Consider the following 26,801-nt stretch of genomic DNA (forward strand, 5'->3'; position numbering starts at 1 on the left):
TCCCAACAGTGTCCTTGCCTCTCTTTTGTCCGCTTGTTCTGCAGTGTAATCACTTCTTACTTATCATTACACTTGTCCATGATCCTTCTCCCATTGAGGAGAAATATTTCTCTGTATTCATGACTCAATCAAAGTAAGAAAACAAAAAGCAGTCTGAAAGGGCAGCTTCATATATATATGTTACCAGCTTGAAGATTGGAAACATTTGAGATTGTTTTTCCATCCTAACAGAATGGAGCCTTCCTTTGTTCCTTCCCTAGGCAACAGGTTCCCCAGTAACATTTCTCAACACACACAGGGATCCTCAGGGGTTGGCTTAATTTGCAAAAAATTCCCCCCTGCCATTCCCAATAGATCACACCCTTTGGTTTAGAATGATTTTACTCAAAGACATGAAGGAAATTCTTATTAAATCAATCATGCATTTTAATTGATCGTAAGTATCTAAATTACTGTGTAGCTTGGAAATTACTCCTTTGAGACTAGCACCTTAGAAAGATCTTTGGCAAAGCTAAATTATGGTCCTCAGGCTCCTTGTCTTAACACAGTCCTGGGTAAGAGCTAAGACTCTCTTAATGGTCCCATGTGGCAACACTCCCAAAACGCAATTAGATTACATTATAAAAACCATTTAATATTGGTTGTTTGAAGCTTATAATTCCTTTCTGTTTAATAACAATATTGTAAATATTGATAATTTCTTCAAGGTTTGAACAAAATTTCTTTTTAACCAAGCAAAGGGACTGCATCATAGATTTTTTTTCTTTCTGCAAAATGATGCAACAAATTCCTTCTATAAAGTTGATTACTAATTATTAAAAACACCAAGGAATCCTACTTCAAGGTAAATGTGGATTGAGTCTGCTACAAAAGTAGCACACTAAAAACTGTATCATTTAAGGGCTTTTCTCTTCTTAACAGCAACACTGTGGGTTTCCAGCACAATTATGTAAAAGCAGAAACCTCTTGATACTGGTTCCACTCTGGAAGAGCCAGGATAAGGAACCCAAGACCCTTTGGTTTGTGTCCAGGAAAATTATATGTTCTCAGTTTGGATGCCTTGCAAGTAGGGGGATGAAGAGGGACTCATTGTTCTACTAAATAAAAACTTGGATGTGGATTCTGACCCATGTTTTATGTAAATAATTTGTTTCCCTAGAAAAATGGATAACAAAATGAAAATATGCCCTCAGGTCAGCGTTGAATATAGTTTCTGTGATAAGAATTGAAGCTGCTACGATTACCCCTCCTTAGCAATGGATTAGACCAGTTTCACAAACAAGTACCCCAAAGGTCTACAGGACTGGTTTGTGTGCAATCCATCCTCTAATACAAGCTGGTATACATGAAATTACTTGTTTAGGGCTCTGGACATGTGGGAGCCAGCTGAGATCTACAAGGCATTGAGGAAAAAATCTAACTCAGTTCCTGTCCAAGTAATGGTCAGCCCTCCAAGGCATGTGATAGAATGTTGCCTCATGACTTTCGAGTTGCACTATGAAATTTTCATTGCACAGAGATCTTGAAAGGAGATTATAAGTATCTTTGAGAACTCCCTGGGAAGAAGGGGAAAGATGCTCAGAGATAGCTCACACAGAGGTGAAGTGGTCTGCCTAAGGGGGAAAAGAGAACAGGGTCAGTAATACCTGAGTTCTGGGCTTTAGCTACAAACCCAGAAACCATCCTGCTGGGGCAGTGTCTATGGAAATTCCTTCTCTGAGTCAGAGATGTGCTATGGGGAGACAGAAGAGTGGGCAGGGAGGAATTCACAGGAATGTTTCTCTACCACTTCTTGGCTCAGTCTGTATTCGTCAATCAATATGCCAGTGACTCTAGCCTTTTTCCATGCAGGGGTGAACTACTGTCTCACTGTCATGGAAAATCGAAAGGTATCCTGCAAAGCTTCCACTGGTTAAAAATTCAAGTGGCAACTAACAAAATATCCAACAGGGAAATCTCCCACCCCCTCCCCACTCTCCCCCCAGAATAAAAGGTAATGGGGGTGAGGGGTAACTGGAGAAGGAAATGAAATCATGCGGGTATACCAGGAAAAGACAAAGTGTTGGTGGCAGCAGAATTGGTGAGTGTGTTGTGGGCATTACCTCTTGATGAGGCTTCCAAGAAGGCTCCCGCTCAAGTCCTGGTGGCTCTGAGAACAAGCATTCTTGCATCAATAGCTAATAGGCTGTCCAACCAGATGTTATCTGGGTGGGATAAGAGGGTGAGAAAACAGACCTGTTGTACGCTGTTGTCAACTACATCACTGTGGTCAGAGAAAGCTGGACGTGTGGTGTCTAGCAGGGCACCTCTTCCATGGTGAGGCAGACCAGATTACATGGCTGTTTGAATCCATTTTTCTCTTGTGATTGGTAAAATATGAGAGTTATAATCATTCATGCATTACTAAAGCCTCCTTTCCATCATTTTGAAGGGACTTTATTTTTCTAGAGCAGAGCATGCATCCAGTAGAAACCAAACCGTTTGCTTTTCTAAGTGATCTTTTGCAACAAGCACACTTAAAACAACAACAACAACAACAACAAACCAATATCAAAATCTGCAAATGGTACCTGTGACAAGACTGGAGATAATGAGCGGTAAGACCAACATCTGTAACATCCTCATCAGAAGCTCCCCAGGAAAGGAGAAGTACTTAATTTCCCGGTAGCTCATTTTGTATGGTCGGAGGGTAAATCCAAGGATTGTACCTGAAGGAAGGAGGAAAAAGAAAAAAGAAAGAAAGAGAAATTGAGTGTTTTGAAAACTAAAGCAACAGTCCTAGAAAAATGAGCAAGTATTTGGCTGGTGGTTACTCATGCCTGACAAGAGTAAATTTATTCAATCAGCAAATATTTGTACAGATTTGGGAGCATCTATCTTTGCAATCATTATTTGGAAGGGTTTGGCTGGATCCATGGCTTCAAGAAGAGCTTACAAAAAAATGTTTTTGTTTGGGCAAAGGAAAAATTTCTTTGTCTAACTTGAATGCAGTAGAATTCATTTTGACATGGCTTGGTATAGAGGAACAATAATCAAGAAACAAATCATGTCCTCATGAACAAGGTGATCTGGAAAAAAGAACTTATTATAATGAAGTTCATTTACAATAACAGATGTTAGAACTGCTGGTATAACCACTTATAAAGGATAACGTGATTTTATTTTTTTTCCAATTTAAAAAAAAAAAAAAAACAAACCCTTCCTGCTCATACTGCTAATCCGTTTTACCATCTCCTGTCTGCACACCACATTTTCTTCCTCTGTCTACATGGTCTTGACATTGCCTTGGCAACTGTATTATACAGACTTGTTAGTTGCTGGCAAGAGAAGACTTCAAAGTGAGCCAACTTTTCCCAAAAATTTCCCCTGAAAACTTGAGGGCAAATAGGGAAAAGAGAAAGCAAGTTCCTCCTTAGTTTCCCTTCTGTTCCTGGAACCTCAAAAATATTCTTAGAATGATAACTTCATATGTAAATCAAATGATGCATGATACTTATTGACATTTTCAGAAATTAATGAAGGCACAGAACAAATTGATTCTTTCTCTCTCCCCTCTCCCTAACTTACTTTCCTTGCTAAAGAAAATTTCCTTACACCCTGAGGCAGGAGGATTGCAAGTTCAAGGTCAGCATCAGCAACTTAGCATGATCCTGTCTCAAAATAAAAATAAAAAGGGCTGGAAATGTAGCTCAGTTTAAGGCACCCCTAGGTTAAATCCCTAGCACCTCCTCAAAAATTACTTATATAAATATAGTAAAATTTGGTTTTTATTAAAACGTGATTTTATATTTCATATATTTAAAGTCCATGTCAATTATAGAGAAAAGAAACTACTCAGTAGAGAGTTACCTAAAAGCTAGAGATTGGAGGTGGGAATGGGGGAGGAGGAAACAAAACTGGGGAGACACACAAGAATTTCCAAAAGATGCAAGCAGCCCTTTACAGAAATTGAGCTTTCCTAACTTGTTATGAAATGGGCTATTTCTCTTATGAAATGGGACACAAAGTTCCCCACAATTGTCACTGCAACTCGAGTTTCAATTCTTGAGCCTCAGCAACCATGAAGTTATCCATTCTCCAACTACAGCCTGTGATAATCTAATAAGGGTCTGAATGTGTGTGACTAGAAAATACAGCTGACCCAGTTTTCAGAGCCTTCAGGAAAATAGTGATTGTTTTTTCACCCACAGTGTAACAGTAATATACGCAAGAGGGCAAAGCTGCTTTGTAAAATGCAGGAAGATGGGGCAAAAGGCTGTATTGGGTCTACCACTAATATAAAAAGGAAATGGCTAATGCCTATCGAGTTCTCACTATACTCTAGGCACTGTCTAGGCTTTGTCTGCTTTAGTAATTTAATCCCTGAATACAACGCCAGGAGGTAGGTACTATTTTACCACCAATCTACTGATGAAAAAACATAATCATAGTGAGCTTAAAAATTATCCAAAGTCAAATATTCTCAAGTGGCAGAGCTAGTGTTCAAACCTAGGCAGTTTCCACTCTAATCCAACACACTTAACACCTTGCATCCTTGTACCTCTCCTACAGAGCAAAGACAAACATCATTAGTGCTTTAGCAAATTTCTTTCTAGAATGTTCTGAAATATAGCTACATATATGGGAATCACAGAGACTGTACTTTCCCATATATAGTCACCATAACAGCACCTTTAGCTGTCATGATGTCAGATCCAAGAACTGTCTCAGGATTTACCGAATCCTTCCTCTGTCATTTAATACTTGGGTGGTTTAGACTGAAGAACATCATGGTGAATATGTGAAGGCTACTTTCCAACTAGGAGTAGATTTTTAGTGCAATGTTAGAGAAAGGGGACCAGTACCTTAAAGGATACAACTGTTTCAATCCATGTTATCAAACTGTCTTCCTATCAGTTTAATGTTCCTATAGTCAATGAGAATTTACTTCCTATTCTCCCTGGAGGAGAGTACTATTGTAGAAAGATTGTTAGGACAAGTCTACATGATCTTTTGCTAATGGGATGTGTAACATTATGTGATGTTTTCTTCTGGGTTTACTTAATATTTAATGATGTTGACCATATCTTCTGATTGTATTTTCTATAAGCATCCAATTAATCTGAATAGATTGAGTTTATGTATGTGTGCATACATGTTTGGTATAGACTCTTTATTTAGTAAAGATAATTACTGTTTACCTATGTATCAAATATTTAACGATTTTTCTAATTTCTTTATATTTATTATTACTTTAAAATACGCAGGTATTTTTCATTTTTGCAAACTAATGTGTGCATTCCTTTTTTAGTAGGTGATTTCTTCAAGAGTTATAAGTTTAGGGCTGGGGATATAGCTCAGTTGGTAGAGTGCCTACCTCAAATGCACAAGGACCTGGGTTCAATCCTCAGCAAAAGTTATAACTTTAATTTCCTTCTCCTCTCAAGTTTGATAAATCTTTAACTCATTTTTTATTTCTTTGCTTGTTTGTTTGCTTTGTTTTAAAGTACCTAAACTTTAATCATCCTGGAACTCAATTTGGGGTAAAGCATTTTAATCTGATTTTCAAAGTCCATTATGTAACACAGCAGCATCCACAACACATAAGAATTAACGAAAGGCTTTGGTTGAATCTTTCCTGCTTGTTCACGTAAAAGCCAAGTCACACAGAGATAAGTTCTTTATCTTTTAATAAAATTATGAACAAATATTTTGCTTTATTTCTAATCAAATGTGATTTTACTGGAATTGATGTTAATTTATATTCAAGCATTTGTCATTCAATGACAACAAAAAATGTGCTCAATATCTACTAGAAACTCATTTTGGTCGCCTAGAATTGCTACATATAAAGCTATTAGGAATTTCAGACATCCCTCAAATGTCAATTTAAAGTCAGACTTGCTTTTACAAATTCATATCTATGTTTGTTATTAGAAATGCATTTATTCACATATGATAATATTTCCAAGAGCAGGTAGTATCCTGGTTGGTCTAGATAACCTAGTTAATTTATAATCTAGTAATAGTTGATAGAATGCTGCTCTTCTAGGGATGTACATTGTGCAAACAAGAGACAAATCAGTGTGGATGAAGGAAACAATGATTCCTTCTAAATAGTAGATGTGCTTGATTCCACCTCCCAAAGTCTAACTCGTGTCAATGCTGACTCTACTTCCTCTGTGGGGCTGGCTCAGTCCAGCCTCTTTCTTCCTGGGGTGTTCCACTGCCTTCTCTCCTCTTCCCCCCCAAACCACATTTACTCAGGATGACCAATTTTCACTTGAGTGAGAGGAGGGAAAGAAAGCCAGCACAGTGAATGCATTCTAGCAATGTGTCTGACAATGCCTTAGCTCTCCAACCTGCTAAACAAATATCTAACAGAACAAAGGCCAAACAGACAGGGAGGCAAAGTCTCCAAAGGTAGTGATTTTTACGAGTGTCTCCTTATAGTCAACAAGCTGGTCTTGCCTGGAAGTGCCGTTCTGCCATCAATCCCTCTATTACGTGTCTGTTTCTTGATATTCTCCAGTACAGAACACACAGTTTTTAAAAGCTCTTCTTTATAGTAGGAATAGTAGAGAGGGTTACATCCCTAATTTCAAAGGCACAGTTTTAGGTCAAAGGTTTTGAAGAGTGAAGTGGTTTAGAGTGACAGCAAGTTCAGATATAGTCTGAATCAGTTTTGTTCCTGTGTATGCTTTGGTCTTTTTGCAGTCGGTGGGTTTGCCAAATGAGTCAGTTATCTTCTTGGGAAAGAGGAGATTATGTTGGGGAGCATTTATTGTGTGTTAATGGTGGTGTTTAACCCTCATCCCAACTTTATGAGGTAGATATTATCATATCTATTTTAAATATGAATAAATTGATGCTCCGAGGTCAGTTACTCAGCTCAAACTTACCAAGATAGTAAATGGATGACCTGAGGGATTCTAAATAAAACCAAGCGCTCTTTCTATTACTCTTTTAATACCTCTCAAACACAAACACACCCTTGTAGACAGGGCCTGAGGTTAGTTTTCAAAGGAGCCTGGTCCCCAGGTCTTCAGTATCTTTAACCGTTAACTATGTTGTGCACACCCTTGAGTAATGATCTTGGGTCCTCCAGAGGCACTTGGCACTATAAGTTTGGAACACATAATAGGTCTTCTTATTTATGAAGGTGCTATGCCAAATCCCTTTTTAATGGAATGATTTAATTACGCTCATATAAAGTTTGTTAACTAAAATAGCCTGCCTTTCCCCTCCTCTGCCCACATTTTACTCATTGGAAACCATGTGTAATAGAAGAGGAAAGGACATGAAATAAAAGCCTATTTCAGGGTTCACCTTCTTTTTTTGGTATCAGGGATTGAACTCAGGGGCAGCTGACCACTAAGCGACATCCCCAGGCTTATTTTATTTTATTTTGAGACAGGGTCTCACTGAGTTGCTTAGCGCCTTTGCAAATTTTGTTGAGTCTGACTATGAACTCTCGATCCTCCTGCCTCAGCCTCTAAGTAGGGTTCGCAGACTTTTTTTTTTAAAAAAAATATATTTTGGTTGTAGGTGAACACAATACATCTATCTTATTTTCATGTGGTGCTGAGGATTGAACCCAGTGCCTCACGTGTGCTAGGCGAGCGCCTACCATTGAGACCAGGACTATTATCCACATCTCACAAAGAACCAGAGTCACTGAGAGGGCAGGTGAATCACCAAAACCACACAGCTGGTGCAGAGCGGAGCGTGGAAGGCTTAGAGGGGTCAAGCTGCTTGCTCAAGGTCACAGTGAGCAGTCAAAGTGAGCTCTGTCCAGCCCCAGAGCTCAGACTTGTCACACCCTACACTGTACTCACAGTCTTGTGATAGCCATCTACTAATTTAAGGAGCCGAAGTTAGTACACAATATTTTGCTACTTTAAAAATTCTCTTTTGCCTTAAGTTAACTAAACCTAGAGCTTAAGTTGGGGAAAGGTTTTGTTGCTTTTACTTAATGAAGTAACATCTAGCTCTTTTCAACCCATTTGTTGAACAAATAAACAAAAGACATTTTTCTTCAGCTCTCTGTGCCAAGCCAGTGGTAGGGTCAGCCAGCTATCAGCATCAAATCAAGAGGAAATTCTCTGAATGCAAAGGACTGCTGTTTTGGGTAAGCAGTGCAGTTTTCTGATTACATTCTAGCCCAGCAATACAAAAAGGCTTCCCTGAAATGTATTCTCACAGCCCAGTCACAGACTTCTGAGAGTGCTCTTCACTCTGCCCTCCCTACCAATGAGAGGCAGCAGGATGAGGTCTTAGCACTTCTGTTTCCCATTGGTAAAGGAACTCAGTCTCTGAAAAACTGAACTCGATCAGTGGGCAATTATTTGAAACATATTGATAGATGGCCCAAGAGCTCATAAAAAGCTCTATAGCCACAACATCCTCTATGCGAAAGGACAGATCTTCATTATTGATTACTCTGCAAAAATAAATGTGTAGGAAGTGTTAGAGCTGAAACAAACTTTCCCAAATTTGCATCTTTGTGATATTATACAACACATGGGTGTCATGAGCGATCATTAGATTGCCTACTTTGGGTTCACATTCTTTTAGCATTGTTTTTTATTTTTAAAAATATTTTGTTTAGTTGTCAATGGACTTTATTTTATTTAGTTTTTAAATATGAGGTGCTGAGAATTGAACCGGTGCCTCATGCATGCTAGGCAAGTGCTCTACCACTGAGCCACAACCCCAGCCCTCTTATAGCATTCTTGCCGAAGTATTTTAACAAGATTTCCAGAGTCTAGAAAATATCTTAATTAGGATGTTTAAGGTCATCAAAATCAACTGTGCTAGTTGAGTGCTATAAACAAAGATGCATTTTAAAATTTAAAATGTATTTAAGTTTTAAATACTTTTTCTTGCCTATGAAAAACTCAAGAAGGTATTCCATCAGGGGTTCAGTGTTTCCCCTAGGGAATCTACATATCAAATACTTCTTTGGAAGATTAAATGTCATCTCACTTTCTAAACTAAGACAAAATATGCTCCTTGGAGCCTCAGGAAGAATACACATTGGGCTTGTTTATAAGGCTATCCACACACACCAAATTAAAACTTAAACATCTATTTTAAGAATTTGATACAGATTTCATCCAATAAAGCTATTGGAAATATTAAGATCCATGAAAACATTTTAAGAGTGAAAGGATGAGACACAGTTGGTAGTGAAATTTAGATCAAATCAACCCATTTAACTTTCACTAAGTGTCGAAGTTTCAAATAGTAAAATCTTGTTCGTTTTTCCTCCATCCACAACTTTTGTCCTGAGCATACTGGCAGACCAAAGACTTCTAGAGTTATTACTCACAATGCAAAATGCTCCAAAAAGAAAAACAAAAGAAAAGAAAAAGTGGTGCCCCAAAGGAGCTCAGATGCCAAAAAGAAACTTAGTTTGCCACAGTCTGTTGTTTGGAGTGAGCCTTATGTCCCAGGCTCACACATACATACGGTGGTTAGTGTCTGTCTAACCTGAAAAGTCTCTGGGCCTCCTCACCAGGCTTCTAGTGTGGAGTAGACATACTTCAAAGAGATGCTCTTTGGATGTTTGACGAATAAAAGATGTTGGGATTCTAGGCCTATCCCTGCCTTTAACTCTCTGTGACCCTGCATAAGTCCTTTGCCTCCTATGCCTCGGGTATTTTTTTTTTCTTTTAATTTAGAAATGAGGGCTCCAAGGTTTGAATATCACCATCTTCCAGCTTGTGACTGGTTTCCCTGTTTCCACTTCGCCTTTCTGCAGCCTATTCCCAACACAACACCCTGAGGGTCCCTTTTAACACCCAAGTCAGCATGTTATTCCTCTGCTTCCTCCATTGGCTCTCCAACTCAGATGGCACGGACACGTCATGCCATGCTCCTGGCCTGCTCCCTATGGGCTCCACCATACCAAGGGCTCCCCTCCCCCTCTGTTCCCACTTTGCCTCCTTGTTGTTCCTCCATTAATTCAGATACAATTCCACTGAATGTTCCTTGCACTAGCTCTTCCTCTGGCCTAGAACTCTCTTTCCAGGTATTCACAGGGTTTACTTTCTTTAACACTTAGTCAACATGTCACATTCTTAATAAGGCCTACCCCAAATTTCCTTCTGCCTTAGGTGGCTCTATTTGGTTCAAAAGTTCTTATCACTTTCCAAAATACAACATAAGTTTCTAACTTATTATTCATTGTTATTTCTGCCTATTAAAATGTAAGCTCCCTGAAATAAGAGCTTTTTTTTTTTTTTGGTCAGTTTTGTTCACTGATGTATATTAAGCCCTTAAAATATTTCTTGACACATGATAGGTATTTAAGGTATTGTTGAATGCATGAGCAAAGAGCATGACTTATTCTCTTTTAGATGACCAGCATCTGCCAGTGCCTGGCCCCCAGCTGCTGTGGAACACACTTCCTGGATGCAGAAATGTTTGCTCTGTGCTCCCAGGTAAGTTCCCATTGTGCTTTGTGAGCATAGTAGCCTATTCTAAGGAACATTCCCTCTAGTCAGAACTGTGTGACTTCCTTATTTTTCTCATTACCTATGTAAATACATCTTGAATGAACTACACTTTCTTATAAGCTTAGGTCTCTCGATTCTCAAGGGTAGCTTCTCATGAGACACACTTTTTGAGTAGAGGGGAAAGCAAGCGGAATGTTCTTGACAGATCATGAACTGAGTCAGAGATGAGGATACTGAGCCGGATTCTGCCAGTAAATTAGGCTAGTCAGTACTTTATGTAAATAACTTAATCTCCATAACAAATCTATAGAATTCAATATCACTATATCATTGACAAAGAGCTGAAGCCTAGAAAGAATGAGCCATCTGCACTGATGTGTCAAAATGCATTGTCCAACTTAGATCTGCTAGTTTCCACATCTTCAAATCATATCATCTCTTTGGGCTTCTTTCATTTTTTTTTTTAATCTGCAAAGTGGGAGGGATAGAGTGGAACAAATGGTATTTAAAACCCTAATGAGCTTGCCTAGCATGCACAAGGCCTTGGGTTCTCTACACATGCTGTCTGTGCATGTTAGAGGTGGGGGATAAGGTCCTCTTGAACTTTCATGTTCTCAGCTAAAAGTTCTGAGTTTAAAAGAATCATGTAAACCAAAAGCATTATAGAGTTTAGTTGCTTTAAATGAATTCATCTTGTTTCTTCTAATGAATTCTAAACCCCTTGATAATGCCTAGGAGGAATACCTCATAAATTTGACCATTACAGTGATTATGGCAAGTATGCAATAAATAATTATTTGACAAAGCAAATAAAAGCTTCTATTTCAGGATTTGGTCCAATTTGGAGAAGTCGTAAGTCTGTCTCATGCCAGCCTGATGAACTTGGTAGACCTAAAGTTCGATTGGCTGTTTTATAAACGGGAAAAAGGCATAAATGGTGAGTTTACCTGCAAGAGTTCTGCTGGTCCCTGGTCTTTCCCTTGAGCCCAAACTTCCAAGCATTTTCTGGTGAGAAGCTGCTCTGTGGTGGAGGCAACCTCTCAAAGCTCCCCCACCTTTCTGTTCCCACATCCTTGAGAGATTTGGGTCCTGGCCAGGCTTAACCTTTTGTCCTTTGGTATTTCCTGTTGCTGGAGGTGGAAAATACCTGCTCCATCCTTGCTCCACCAGAAGTTCCCAGAGGAACCAGTTCTGGTGACTGGTGACCAGGCAGGGTGCAGACACAAGTCCACACATGTGACTCGGAGGGACAACTATGAGAAGAACCTTGGAGTTCTGAGAAAAACCAGGTGTTCTTGTCCTAAAACTGTGAGGCTGAGGATGTAGCTCAGTGGTAAGCTTAGCACGAGCAAGGTGCAATCCCTAGCACAAAGTAAAACAAAAACAAACAAACAGAATCTATGTGACATGACAGTTTAATTCACAAATAATCCTACAAGTCTTTTATGTGTCTAATTCCCTGTTATTAAAAAAAAACCTTTCTAGAAATAGCAACTGAAATAATCATAACCTGTTGTCTTTCTTTTCTAGAGAAAAAATTATTGTTATGAAGGAGTAGAGACTGGAAATGAAATATATTAAAAGATTTCCAAGTTCTTTGCTGCATCTTTGGCTCCTATGTTGCATGCTTGGGTGCAGCAAGGGTGTCCCATCTCCATCTATTCCCTCTTGTTCCTTCAAAGCCTCTGTTTTGCTCACTTCTATGTCACTTTATGAGATACAATAATTAAGCTTGCTCCAATTTCCTGATTTCATCTTGCCCTGGCATCCAGTGGAGACCCTTTTGTGCTCAGATGCTCGGGTTATCAGCTCAAGGATTCTGGGGAATTATCTGTGGTTAGGATGGATCCCCTAAGCTGTTCCCCGAAGAACAAGGGCTGGCCTAGATGGCAGTGATCCTGGCTGCTGGAGTTTGATTTCTCTCTGTATCTCTTACACTTCAATACCCTTGATAAGTTACTCCATGTTTCAGCTTCTAAATTTCTGATAAATTAGGGGTGAGGTTTTGGAAAAAACCTGTTCCATCTCTTGGTTCGGTACGAAGATGGTAGATGATAAAATATGTGAAAGTGCTTCAAACGTTGGATATATCATACTAATGAAAGCTGTAGGTGTCTCTTCTGAGTTAAATCTGGGCTCTGGAAGCAGACAGGTAGATTACTGGCATCTGCTTAATTCTATCCTGAAACTGCATTTTTTCCACTGTATAGATTTCCTTAATCATCTATCTAGCCATCCTGCACAAACCACAAAGTCCACTCATCCTTGTTTCTGACAGTGGCAGCAGCAAGTTTCTTTTTTAAAACTCTCAATTGAGGGAACCAAGTTACTACAACCTCTTTGGGGTATAAATTAGTAATACTTATGAAAACTATAACATTTCAGAGCTGGCAACTTCACCTGTAGGAATGTATCTTACAGATATTATTTACCTGGGTGAAATAACTTTTGTACAAGATTATTCATTATGCCACTCTGTATAATAATATTTAATGATTAGAAGCCGTCTAAGTGTCCACTGATTGGGCATTGCTTAAATAACTTATGGCATACCCATATAATGCAGTTGGAGAGACGATTAGAAACCTTTTTATGGGCTAATAAAGAATAATATACAAGAAAATATTGCATAGAGGGAAATAGCAAGGTGAAAAGCAAACTTTGTATATCTTGATATCATTTGTTACAAAATGGCAAGAAAATAATAAACCTATACTTATTTTTATACTGATAAAATTCCTCTAACAGCACATAAGAAGTAGATTCTGGAGTACTTTTGAGGTTTTGTTTTCTCATGGGTGGTGTATTTTATTTTTATGCCCTTTTGTACTTTTTGACCTTGGACTATGGGAATATATTTAATGCATAAGTGAAATATCAGAATGTATAATCAAAATAAATGTTCTCAACTTTAAAAAATATTATACTAAATTATATTCATCTTATTCATTTCTGGGAGATTCCCGGATCCCTCTAAAAAGTCACTTCTATGGGGTTGGTTTCTCCTCATTTGCTTCAATGACAGCTTTACTTCGTTTGAGCCATGGAGAGGAAATCCCTGATTGTGCTCAATTTACAGTGAGTGGGTCACTTGGTGACCAACAGCTCTCTTTTTCAGGAGACAAGGAAGTGAATCTGAAAAACCTTTAAATGCAGTTGTTATTGGCTCAAATTCTGCTTCCACCAAGTAGCCCTTGAAGTTATAACAACTGCATTCCCAACCTGAAATCTCCCATTATACACCATCTGGCAAAGGGGGCATGCTCTTTCTTCATCTCTCATCCTGTGTAAAGCATTGCAAAGGCCTGGGGAGTTTGCTTACTGGCTTTCAGCTTTGCTCATAGGACTATTCCATTTGCCTTAAAAAAGCAAATATAAGAAAATAAAGATATATAAATACAAACTACCATGGCTTTGGTCTTAGGAGTCTCTTAACAAACTCACAATTTCCTTCTTGATGCCTTTACCTCCATATTTATCAATAAAGTAAAGACACCAGGAAGAGTCCAGTCCAGCTCATGTATTCCTGGGGTTTTCACTTACTTGCTTTAATTTTGGAATTTCCGGCAGTGCAATACGTCTAACAGCACATGCCATCTTTTCAGGGTAAGAAGGGCAGGAACTGCCCATCTCTACTCTCATTAGGAATAAATGAGCCTCTTCTTACAAGTTCTCTCACTAATAGCCCACTGTCTCCTTTCTGGGAAGCAGTTGCAGTGGGTGGCCTTGACTCATTGTTGGGAGAACTGGAGAAGTCTCTTCGGGGACAAGAAGAATGGAGTTACCCTCGCTGGAGATAGGAACTCAGTCCTGAAATTCAAAACTTGATTGTGCCTTTCAACTGGTGGCTCCTATTGACCTTCAAATCTTTGATATGATACACAAAGGGAGATGGGGAGTGCCTTCCCCTATTCCCTATTCTAATTCATCCAGGCTGTCTCTCCCTTTATCTGAACCTCTCTGGGGCTTTTATCTTTTCTTTTTGGTTTCAAAACATCTTGAGGACATTTTGCTCTCTCTCTCTTCGTTTAATATACAAAAAAAGTTATGATATTTTAGATTTTGGGGGACTATATAAATTTAGAAATTACATTTTAAATACACACAGTTGTCTCACTTTGCTGTTGGCATTCTAGTCTGGAACAGCTTACAAATACAAAGCAAAGGTATCTTTATACTATATAACTATACCAGGTGACTTCATATACTTCTCTGGATGAAGCCATCATCTCTGATGAGCCATTTCTTGAACAGGCACAGGGATGTAAATACTCTTGACCAGAGGAATAAGCTCTGGACAATTTTGATAGCACTGAAGCTTAACATGAAACTCATAATTACTTTTTATAACAACATGTATTATTTTATTTTTCAGTTGCAAAATTACCGTATACACACAGTTGATTTTTAAAATACAGAAGAGTGTGACACAAATAAAAGAATCAACGACAGTCTCATATCTAAATAACGAACTTTCTCATTAGTACCCAAAGTGCTTTTCTTTCCAGGGATCCCAAAACTCATAATTCTTATACTTGATGAGTATAATGGCTAAACTGGGTGCCCCAGAGTTCTCTGTGTCTTTCCGTATCTCATGGCAGTGAAACAACTCACCCAGCTGCCAGACCAAATACCTGACCATTGTCATACTCCAGTGTTCCATAAACACAGAGTACTCTAACACCTGGAACGTACCAGTCGGAAGAGATGGTGCTTAACTCTGATTGCCTCCTCCCCATGGTGTCCACTCTTCACAATCTCATTCACAGGAGTGTAAAAACAAAGGTGCACAGTGTTCTCTCTCTGATTGATGAAAGATGGGCAGAAGTGACTTCTGCAGAGAAATGCTCCTCCTATGTCTTCAAACACTGGCTAAGAAATTCCCATCATCAATCCCAGAACCAGGGACACGATGGCCTTCAAGTGGTCAAGGGGAGAGAAGGTGGCTGCTTGTTAGATTGCAGAAGCCATCTTGAGTGAGTTGGGAGATCATCAGACCAAGAGAAAAGTTCTCCCAGTGTCATGGATTGGAAAGAAAACACTGTATCTTATTCCACATGTTCTGAGGCTTTATGGGATGGCAAATGATACTTAAAAATAGTATAATTTTGGAGTTGGCAGCAGATATGAGTCCAAACTTCCTTCACTGATAAGGAAATATGAGGCCCAGAGATTTGTCTTAAATCATTGATTGCAGAGCCAGGCCTGCAACCAGGACTGCTGGGCTCTCAATGCTTCTCAACTGCGTTCCACACACTTGCGGATAAGAACCAGAAAGTGGGTGGACTGGCTGTGGGCTTACATTGCTACAGGGAATGCAATGGAAAAGTGTTCTGTGAACTGTAGCACCACAAAATGGAAGGTTCTGTAAACACACCCGCTTGTTTGATTGTCTACTTGAAAAAGAAATTGGAAATTTCTTGGTATCTGAATTATCAGGAAGAAAAATAGAGCAAAATAAAAGCCAGAGATAATCTTAGAACAACACCAAGTTTTCTGCTCCCTACTCCAAAATAACCGTCTTTACCAACTCTCTTGGAAACAGCAAACTTCCTCTCAATGTTCAAGCACTCCTCCTCTTGCTGGGCCCCAATGCTGATCAGCAGTAGACACAAAAATGCCAGAGAAAAGGAAGAAAGGGGACATGGTGAGCCCCTTGATGGGCCTCCAGTGGCATGAACAAATAATGAATTGGAGTATATTGGGATATTTATTGTAACCGTCTTCTTGGCAGCTCCCCATTTTCCTGAGAGAGGCATCTACAGCCGTGTGCTCCCTCCGTGGGGCAGTCTGTGTTGTGATAACAGCTCCCTGGGGATTACTTGCTGGCTCTACTCAAGAGGCTAAGAAGGTAGGGGACAAGTAGTGACCGTATCACTCTGAGGCTTTTATTTCTGCCTCCCAAAGCCCTTTACAACTATTAAGTCTCTTCCTACAACTCTCTTGGCTTTCTTCTCTGGCCAGGGAAATACAAGCTTTTCTTCTAAACTTGAACCAGGTAAATAAATATCTTCTCCCATTCCTGCCCCCATTCTATTCAAATCCCTGAGACTTGCAGTTCTCTGGAGGGCCAGTTTCACTGACTTAGTGCACTTTGTATGGAGCACCTGCATTTGCATAGAAAAGATGAAGCAAAAGGCAAGGGGTTCACATTGTCTCTGTGCAGGTCACCTGTCAAGCATTTAAGAAAATCATTTAAGGCTAAATGGCTTGAACATGGCAGAAGTGGGGTATACATTCTGGCAGAGTTTTTAAATTATTCTATTTTATGCTGGAAGAAAACAGAGGTTCAGCTCCAAAACTGAATCTGTGGGTTGTCTGATTCCAGAGCCCAGAATTTTGATCTCAATATACAGCCCCACTATACCCATGCAGTAGGAGACAGTTCCCTGGAATGCATTCTGAGAAGGTGGGAGAGAGGGCTGGGTTCAGTGTACAATGGCTACCCCTGACAATTTTTCTGTATTTCTGCTTCATGAAGGAGAAGATGAAGCAGAGAGAAATCACACTCTAGTCTATGCTCCCTATCTCTGTGTTGCTTCTCCAGAGCAAGGATGGCAAACCCACAGCTTCCTTTCTTCCCAGTCCTCTGCTCCAGGAGCTTCTGATGAGTGGCAGCCCAGCCAAGGTCTGCTAATGCCTGCGCAGGGCCTGTCTCAGGGCCACCATCCCCCCCACCCCCCAGCTTCCTGAAATGATGCTCTTCCTTCTCATTTCCCAGAAGTGTTGACGAAACCATTAATCTGAACCCACAACCTGTCCACCATTCTTTGGATTCCCGTGGTTCAACCTGTGTGAGATGCCCCTCTGTCAGGTGCTTCAGGAGCAGAGTCCATGTCAGCAGGGTACCAAAATGTGCCTGCTCCACTTGCTCAGGCAGGTGGCCAGTGTGGTCCCACTACCAGTTGGTTCAGCCCAGCTGCTGACAGTAACTGCCCTGTTTACTTTGATTGGCTGAACTAACTTGTCTAAGGCACAGAATATGCTGTGGCATTTCTGAAAGATGACTGCTCTCGGGCATGAAGGAGATTATGCAGTAGGATAACCTGAGTCGCTGACCATAAGTCACTTAACTCCAAAGACAGTATTACCCTCGTCGTTCAGTCCTGAGAATGGTGGGGACACCATTGTGCAGTGAGTCCTCCTCCAAACTCAACAGATCCCTAACAGAACTCATTATCTGCATACACCCTGGCCCTCTTACCTTCATAGGTGGCACCATCAACCACTTGGTCACCCAAGGCAGAAATCAGAACATCAGCCTGTACTTCAACCTCTCTCATTCAATCACCAAGTCTCACGTGTGACACTTCTAAAATCTTCCAATTCAACATCTCCTCCTTATCTTTCCTGTAGAGGATTCACTGCAGACATTTAGCTAACTGCTGTAATAAAACTAGGGTACTCCCTGTGAGCAGGGACCAGCACCCAGAACAGTGTGGTGGGTAAGAATGAGAAACTTGTGCTCTAATAGATTTGAATGGACTCTAGGATAAATGTCTGAGATTTAGCTTTCTCATCTGTGAAATGAGAGTAATAAAAATGCCTCCCCACCTGGGTTTTTGGAATGTCTAAATAAAGTTAAAACACAACAGAGTTTGACACATCAGAGAGTGTTAGCTATTATTTGCAGCAGTCAATATTATAGTTGTAATGACATATGAGGAAACCAAGGCTCAGAGAGGTAAAATGCCTTCTTTAAGACCACATGGCTATTAAAAAATAGAACTAGTATATAAATCCAAGTCCATCCTTCCTCAAAAGCCACACTATTTTTTTTTTTAAACATGGCACATCTGGGGTTCCTAATGCAGGTGTTAACGAGAAAATAGAACCTCAAAAGTACTAACACAAGAAGACACCATATATTCTGTAGAACAGTATGCATAGCATTAGCTCATTTAAAAAGTTCAGAGTTAATTATAACCTTCTCTATTTACCACCTCTGATCCTTGTAAATTCCCTTCTCACCTTATTTTTCACCCTTCGCTCCCACTAAACTACCAGAGAGTAGGGACTCTCCATTGCATAGCACAGGGCCAGATACGCAACATGAAATATTTGTTAAACTGGTGAATAGCACTGAATTTATAAAAATAAATATTTTAACATTTATTTAGCACAGAATAGATAACAGTAGATGATATAAATGAGCTGAAAATACATTCAAACTATACAAAAACTTATTCAGAGGAAATTCTCCATTTACCCATTCCTAAGACACTCAGCTCCTGTCCTACCAGGCATACTCAGTAACCAGTCTCTTGAGTGAGATATTATATAGAATTGTACTGAATTTAAGTGCAATTTAAATTTCCTACCAAAGAAAAATTAGAGAGTTGGGGAAAATGTTTTATAAAAATTTAGTCTGTATGTTTTCTTTTCTGAGAAGTCATCAGTTTCTCTTAAACCCCTATAAAGGGCAAGCCACATGTCAACTTTTTTGTTGTGTAAAAGGCAAGACCAATAATGGAACGAGATGATAGTTACTGTGTCTGTGAATGCCGTCAGGTAAAGCCACCATCCGATTCTATGCAATTCTACTTACAGATTCCCACCCTTTGATCTCATGACCCATTTCTTCATATTTCTTTGACATGAGATTTTATTTCCATTGTGCCATCATTCCCTGGACATGGAAAAGTGTCATCCCTCTGTGACTTAAACATGACAAAGGACCAAAAGACTTTCCTTTCTTTCACCAAGATGTTTGAGGTCAACTCTAAACCGTAACACAACTTACCATGGTTTGAAACCAGAATGTGCTTTCTAGAGAAAGAAAAATAGTGACTACTTTTCTCAGTATTTTTTTGTGGGGGGGCAAGGAGGTGTCAGACAGATGTCTGCAACATTATTTAATACTTTCCCAACAAATTCTCTTAAAGGAAGTTGGCCTTACCTCTATAAGGTTTCTAATCTGCTCTTTTGTGAGCCATAGTCATAGCAAGGCACACTCAGACTTTGTCACTGAATGCAATGTCATTGTGCAATGACATCAAATTACACAAGCAGTCCTATTCTTATAGGGAAGTGATATCAAAATAACTACGGTTCTCTGTTTTATTCTGAATATATAGATTCACATGCCTCTGCGCGTCCTCCCTCATATTTTTCTAGTTTCCTTTTCTATACATTAAGTGTGCATACATTTTGTTTGAAAAAGATAAAACAGAGTGAATGAAAAATTCACCCCAACACATAAGTTTTACTAGTACTTTTTACTAAAAATTATGAAAATTTAAGAATTTGAAAATGAAGTTATAGCTTTATTTCTTCTTGTACTGTATTTTGGGAAAGTAACTACTTCCTTCTTCCTTGCTAGCATCTCTCCTGCTTTTCTTTCCTATGCTGTAGCTAATAAACTAAAGAGTTGGTGTTCAGACACCTTTTTTTCTCTACTATGTTGCCTAGGGCTGATGAAGACATGGAAGCCAGTGACCAGCTAAATGGAGTCTTTGTTTCCACTGGACCCTCATGGAAGACACACCAACAGATAACGGAAGGGCTCTTCCTTCTTTCCTAAATGTGTTTGCTACTAAGTTGTCTGTTTGCTATTCCAAGTCCTTGGTGTAGACTCGGTGGTCTCTCTGACTGTCAATGAGCTCTTTTTATGTGTTTCTTTGTTAGTGCCTTCTTCTTGTTGCTTCTAACTCCTCAGTTTCCATTAGTGAAGCCAACCATGAGGGCGCCCAGCCAACGGGTCTACCCCGGCTCAAGCCAACTCGTACTGCTGTTCTCACAAATCGGAGGAAAGGCCTCAGTGGGCTAGGAGGTGATCCCAGACCTCCTAGAGAAACTGGACTCAAGTCCTGGCATTTTCTTCCTTTACTAGGGGTGTTATTCACCTGTATTTAGGAACTTCCTCTTCCATCAATTTACCTTCCATGTTCAGGTTTTATTACTTTCTCTTCCTCTGTTCTTTAATGAAAGTATTTCTATCTTAGAGACTGAATCTTCTGCTGTTTATGTCTTTATTTAGTTTATTTATATTTTGCATGGCTGTGATTGAACCCAGGCCCTTGAGCATTCTAGGTAAGAGCTCTGCCAGGTTCTAGGTAAGAGATCTCCTGGAGCTACATCCCTGGCCTTCTTCTGGTGTTTGGAACACCATTTTGAATAAGTGTTTCTGCATATTTTCCAAACATACTCTGGTACTTCTGAGCTCTATTATTACACATATAGGATTGAAAAATAAATGAAAGTTTATTAAATGAATGAAGGATATGGCTTAATTGTAAAAGAATCGTAAGCTTTCTGCTGAGTTGAACTGGGTAAATCAGATACTAAAATGACGCTGCTACGTGAGTGCATCTAGCAATGCTTGCTAATTGGCTTCCACCTACACCCATGGCAGCATCGTCTTTATAGCATCTTTCACAAGATGTCAGCTCGTCAGTTGATCAGAAAGGCAAGCAGGGAATGGCCTCTGGCACTAGACTGAGTTCGACTTCCTTCTCTATCATTTAGTAGCCCTTGACTTTGGGTGAGCTACTTGAACTCTCCATGACTGGTTTCATCAGTAACATGAGGAAGATTGTGAGACTCATACCTACCCATTCACTTCATGGGCTCGTTTGAGGATCAAGTGAACTAACATTTGCAAAACACCCAAAAAGGAGCTAGAATAGTAGGAAATAAATGTTTGCAATGAGTACTCTGCAGCTATTGCCTGGCTTGACAATGACTGTAACTCAGAGTGAAAAATGAGGGGGGGCTGCTGCATTTTGCACTGGCTTCCAGGACGAGGACACAATCCTCAAAGGTCTGTTCCAGGAATACATTCAAATTTGGGAGCCTACTAAAGAAACCCATTACTTCTCTGGGTGAATCAGGACATGTTCTCTTTGAACATCATTACAATTAATTGAGCACTTATTAATCAACATTTACTGAAAGAAGCCAAAGATATTGAAATGGGATGTAGCTAAAGTCTTGTGACAAACTATACTTTCCTGTTGTATTTCTGTTTGTCTATGATTTATAAATCCATTTCTTTTTCTTATATAAATTCCATATCTTAGACAAAGCTATAACGTCTACATGCTACAGCATTTTCTTAATTTTTTATTGTCATAATCTTTTAATAGTTGATGGCAATCTTTGCAAGCTTCAAGGTGGAGATTAAAACTATACATGAACACCCTTTTGTGGTGGTAAACTGGTAGAATTTTATGTTAGAGCAGTTTTTACAACCTGGTGTTGGCTTAAGTTTGCCAACCTAAGGATTACTATATTAGTTTGGTTAAAAAGTTCGAATAAGTATTTTTTCAGCTATGTTTTAAGGTAAGTCAATGTCACCTATAAATAATAACTGAAAATTTCAGATACAAATAAACTAAACCAAACCAAACAACATTTTATTAGTACTGATTGCTGTCAACCAGGCTAAATTAGTAGGAAACTGCAGTGTTTCAAAAAAGATGTAGCTGGTTATGGCAGGCTGTCTGAGGCAATGGATGAAAGAGGTCTGTGTTAACATTTTCTCCAATTTGCCTTTCCCAGTTGCTGGGTGAAAGAGTGCAAACATGTAAAATATTGGGCCTCTATGTTTAAGTGTTGATATTCAGCTCCAAGTCAATACCAGCTAGAATATAATTACCATCAGAGACCTGTATCTCATTTTGGGTGTACTAATTGTATAAATTAATTTTAAGCAAAGGTGACATTGTATAATGATTACATTTTGACCACATCTAATGTGCTTACTTGCTTTGTTATTATTTAACTGCTCATGTCTAATGATTAAATTGTCCCTCCTTAACTTCTACATGAAATGGGAAGACATTGGAGTTTTTTTCTCCTCTCCATACAATCAGCTGATTTGCATAATTCTAAAGGATGCTTCTCTCAGATTCCCACGTGTTTACCATGTATTGCTTCAAAGATGCCAACAAACTAATTTGTGTGGAAAAAAAATCTTCAAGTTCAGAGGAAAGCTGGGCTATTCTTTTGAATAGCTACAATCAATCCATCTGATAGTGTTCCCAGGCAGCCAGATGCCCCAGAGAAACAAGATACAGGTTTTTGTTTGTTTTGTTTTATCAAATGACTTACCCACAATGACAGCAGTGACTGTGAGCAGCACAAAAGCATTCCGAAACAGGTAATTTTTGACATCCTCCTTTGTGATGTTCTGCACTTTCTTCTTGGCCAAAAGTGTGCGCTTGCGGACTCCTTGCTGGAATCTCTCCATCCTGCCCCCAATCCTGGGCTCTTCTCCATTGCTTTTCGTCATATTTTACTTTTCTAGGAGAGTCTCTTCTTTCTATTTCAGGGTCTCCAAATTGCCTCCAGAAAGCCAAACCTCTTTGGTCTTAGAGAACACAACTACAATGGGAAAGAAAGAGACAAGCATTATAGCCTTCAGGGGTGGAGATATCAGTGCTGCCCACATGGTAGGTTACAAGCAAACTGCATAATCTCGGTAGAAATCAAAACCTGGAAAGCTACAACCCAGGCTTCCTTTCCAAATGTGTGTATTTTACTGGACTAAACCATATGTGAAGAATGGGCATAAATTCAGAATATAGGGGCAGAAAATTGTGTTTTATTTTTTCAGTTTGTTCTTCTCCTTCAGTGAGGCAAAATATTATTCTTCAGAACTGGATGTGACACCCTACTCCTCAGAACCTAGCCAAGTGCCTCACAATATATACACCTGATAAATGTCCAATTGAACTGAACGCACACAAAATGCCCAATAATTACTTAGTGATACTCATGTTGTATACACAGTTGAAGAAAGTTGAGGTTGCTGTTCTAAGTAGTAAAATAACAGGCTATTTTCTTCATTAAGGATAAAAACACCTAGTAAATATGCTCACAGAAAGGATGCCAGTGCCCAGAAGATATGACAAATACGTTTCACTAGTTTACAGGATAAAGTTTAGACTTTTTTTCTCCATGAAATAAACAAAGTGCTCCAGTCACTTCTATAAAATTTCTAAAATCATAATCCATTTTCATTTTATTACAAGTAGAAGTACAAAGTCACATTTGTCTTTGGGGCAAACACATTGGAGTCTTCTGAGGAAACTATCACTGACTTCTAAGTGTTTTAAAATTTAGGATTTCTGGAACAGATGGGGAGATGAATCCAATTTTCATTCCAAACATTACAGTGTGTGGTTTCTGGCTTCTTTAAAGCGCTCTTAGGTTATTCAAATACAATGAAGCAAACCTTCTTCCTTCTGGAAATCAGCTGTTCTGAAAAACCGAGGGTTTCCTCCTGCTGCATAAACCAAGGGTTTCCTCGTCTAAGTCATGCCTTCCCCAGGATCAATCTGAGATGAAAACCGGGGTGCAGGGGGACCTGCGTGTCTGGTAGCGCAGGCAGCCAGCGAGTGTGTCTGTGGGGGAGGTGACTGGAAGCCAGGGGACTCCTCGCAAGCTTTTGGCAAATCCAAGGGTTGGAAAAAAAAAAAAAAAAGACTTAACAGTTTGACTTTTAAATAAAATTGCAGGTTGGGGTCATTGATAATAAGACCTACAGCTTGTTTAAGACTTCACACTAGATTAAAAGCTTAGGGAGAAGTGAAGAAACGGAGAGGGGAGGGTCCAGTTCTTTTTTTTCTATTTTTGAACTAGCAGCTCTGATTTCCTTTACCAGTCTGTCACTTTTAAGCAGACCAGCTCAATAATCTTGGCTCTTTTTTAGATCTCTGATCATCATCTATCCCCAATCTACCCCGAATGACTCAACTCCAAATTAAGAGAAGGATCCGCCATAAATAGACACCCCACGCTCACACCACGTTCAATCACTAACGTGGACTTTATCTACCAAAATGGCTAGCTTTTCCTCTCGGTACTCCTCCGCTGGTGAACAGAATACATCGGCGGAGAAGTGGATCGAGAAATCGAACCCAGTAGGCCTACAGGACGTCGCACTTACCTTCTCGGATCCTGTAAGCGGTGGAAGGCACCCCAGGCAATGACAAGGTGAATTCCTCAGCAGGTACAACGGAGTGACCGAGCGCAGGGCGCGCGCCAGGCGGGCCAGCCCTGACAATATGCATGTGCTCTGAAACTGCAACTTACTATCAGGCAACTTAAGAAAAGGGGAGGAGCCTGCGCGAGGGAAAGGGGAGAGGGGAAATGAAAACGGCACGGGGACCAAGGGGGAGCCCCGAGGTTTCTGGAATATTGATTAATTTTGGCACACCAGAAGCATGCTTGCTGGCTTTGTTTTGCTCCTTAGCCCACTTTCACGCTTTGTCAGTTCACTTGCATTAGAAATGCAAAATCAGGACCAGGAAGAATTGAAAAATAAATCGCGCATACTCTCGGGAAAACTGGAGTCTTGATTAGTACATTTCAAAGACTTTTTCTAAGACTAAATTTAATTATCTCACATTATTGCAGGATTCCTACTCTTATGGGAATGGGAGAGTGTGCTCTTTTGCCTGGTAGTAACAACTGTTAGGAAGAAGTGCCTCCTTTTAGAATTAGGTTTATAATTGACGTTTCTTGGGGAGATCTTAAACGCAATCAAATATAGAGAAAAATGCTTACTACAATTCTCTAAACTTGTCTAAAGTTACCAAAAACACAAGATGAGACATGCCTCTATTTTAGCAGTTTAAACTCCGTTATAACAAATCTAATTGAACTCAGGCTGCCTGCAATGCAAAGATTGAAAAGGTAAGGAACACAAAGGGACTAGGATGTTTGCCAAACTCTAAAGTAAAAAGCATTTTAAGACCAAGAATGCAAATGCACACTTGAAGTCTCCTGATTTCAAAAGATAAGCTGCTATTCAGATGCCTCAATTTTAAAGGATGCTAAACACCCCCACCCACCCACCCCACACACCATTTTTAGGAGTTAAAAATTGTCATTGCCTTCAGAATATAACCGGCACTTCTAGGCCGGTCCATTTTTTTTTTCTTAAAAGAAAAGAAAAGTAAATTTTGAAAATAGGATAATCAAAAAACAAAAAATTATTTTTTTGAGACTGATTCATTCCCCAAACTTAAAACTTATTTGGGAGGAAGAAAATAGTTCATTAGAAACCAAAACTCATACCAAAAATCACAGCCAGAGCTTTGTGTTCTTGCTCACTAAATTCTCCATGAAAAAATCTCAATTCTCATGTCTGTTATCCAACATGAAAATACGTGTTTTTGTTCCTCATTAGCAAATCAAGGGAGTTGTAATGAAATGTCTCCTGCCAGCTTCAACTGTTCATGTATGCGGTTTTGAACAGCTACTGGTTGGAAAGGAATGGTGAATCACGTAAATGACTTAAATTGACAAATTAGCAGCAATTATAACAATTTTCTAATTTGGCATCATTTTAAGAGTTTATTGAAAATGCATTCTCTTGACAGTCTCAGCTCTCATGATCTTTCATTTTTCCTCCTGGATCATTTAGTATCTGCACTCAACACTTAATAATACAATGTCTTGCCCTGAGTCCTTCTTAAAACTGTGTTAAGTTTTGGCTTCTCAACAAAATTGTAAGCTTTTTGAAATTAAGAACCTGTCCTATGGCACGTAGCAAGCATCAAGCAATTCTTTGGAATGGCTGGCATAATATAAAGATGTGAAATAAAATACTTTTTGACCTTATGTGTTAAAAACTAGTATTTTTGATATTGGTGCTCTTGACTTAGACGCCTGGAGAAGATCTCATGTCTCAATACCATGACAGTTTTTAAAAGCACTTTATTGACTGCATCAGGTCCTACCTGAGCCACTAATTTAGGACCAATTTGTTTTTCCTTTTTGTGGAAATGATTTATATTTCAAGGGACCTTGAAAGAGAAATCTAGATGATTTTAAGTGGAGTTTCAAGCCCTGGGACATTTTCATTTTTTTATTTTTCATAAGCAAGAAAAAGAGCTGGAACACCACACTTTCATCAGCACAGAGATGAGATGATATTGGTTTCCCTTCTTTCCCCCCTCTAATCCCTAAAGTTTGGTTAAACACCTTTTCATGATTTCAGTTTGTGCAAACATTATGGGAGTCTGGTGTTCATTGAGAGGGGAAGTAATTCACCACTGAAAGTTTTGTTGGCTGTAATAAAACCTAATGAGAAAATGAGATGCAAAGAGTCTCAGTCAGTTCAGAGTTCATCTGAATTACAAGGTTTTAGTCTAGAGAAAATATTGTGAATTATTTCTTTTAAGCACCGCTTTCTCTTTTTTGGAAAAATGATAGCAATAATGTCCTGGGAGCAACCTGAGCTTACTCAATGTGTTTCTGTCCACCCCCACCCATCCTACTTTATAGGTAAGATTCTTAAGTTTAAAAACATTTGTTTTTCTTCATAGAAACACCAAATAAGTGAAAGATCCATAAATTATGAATAAACCTCTATATGCTCTATTTCATTTAAAGCTCCTTGGGGTG

General features: G+C 39.3%; 1 protein-coding gene across 2 annotated transcripts in view; it reads right to left on the reverse strand.

The window, feature by feature from the left end:
- Slc1a3 (solute carrier family 1 member 3) overlaps positions 1 to 24,720 on the reverse strand; it is a 78,384-nt gene extending 53,664 nt beyond the window's left edge. Inside the window, exons 1-3 of one of the 2 annotated variants that reach the window (XM_015496356.2) lie at positions 24,337 to 24,720; positions 22,497 to 22,769; positions 2,571 to 2,708 (exon numbers count right to left, since the gene is read on the reverse strand). In XM_015496356.2, the coding sequence (XP_015351842.1) occupies positions 2,571 to 2,708; positions 22,497 to 22,677 (319 nt within the window). In that variant the 5' untranslated portion in view covers positions 22,678 to 22,769; positions 24,337 to 24,720. Of the gene's footprint in view, positions 1 to 2,570; positions 2,709 to 22,496; positions 22,770 to 23,622; positions 23,759 to 24,336 lie in introns of those variants that run through there. The other variant, XM_048802889.1, reaches the window with a different exon arrangement.
- Between the last annotated feature and the right edge of the window lie 2,081 nt (positions 24,721 to 26,801).

This window comes from Marmota marmota, unplaced genomic scaffold (assembly GCF_001458135.2).
Source record: "Marmota marmota marmota unplaced genomic scaffold, marMar, whole genome shotgun sequence".
Classification (NCBI taxonomy): domain Eukaryota; kingdom Metazoa; phylum Chordata; class Mammalia; order Rodentia; family Sciuridae; genus Marmota; species Marmota marmota.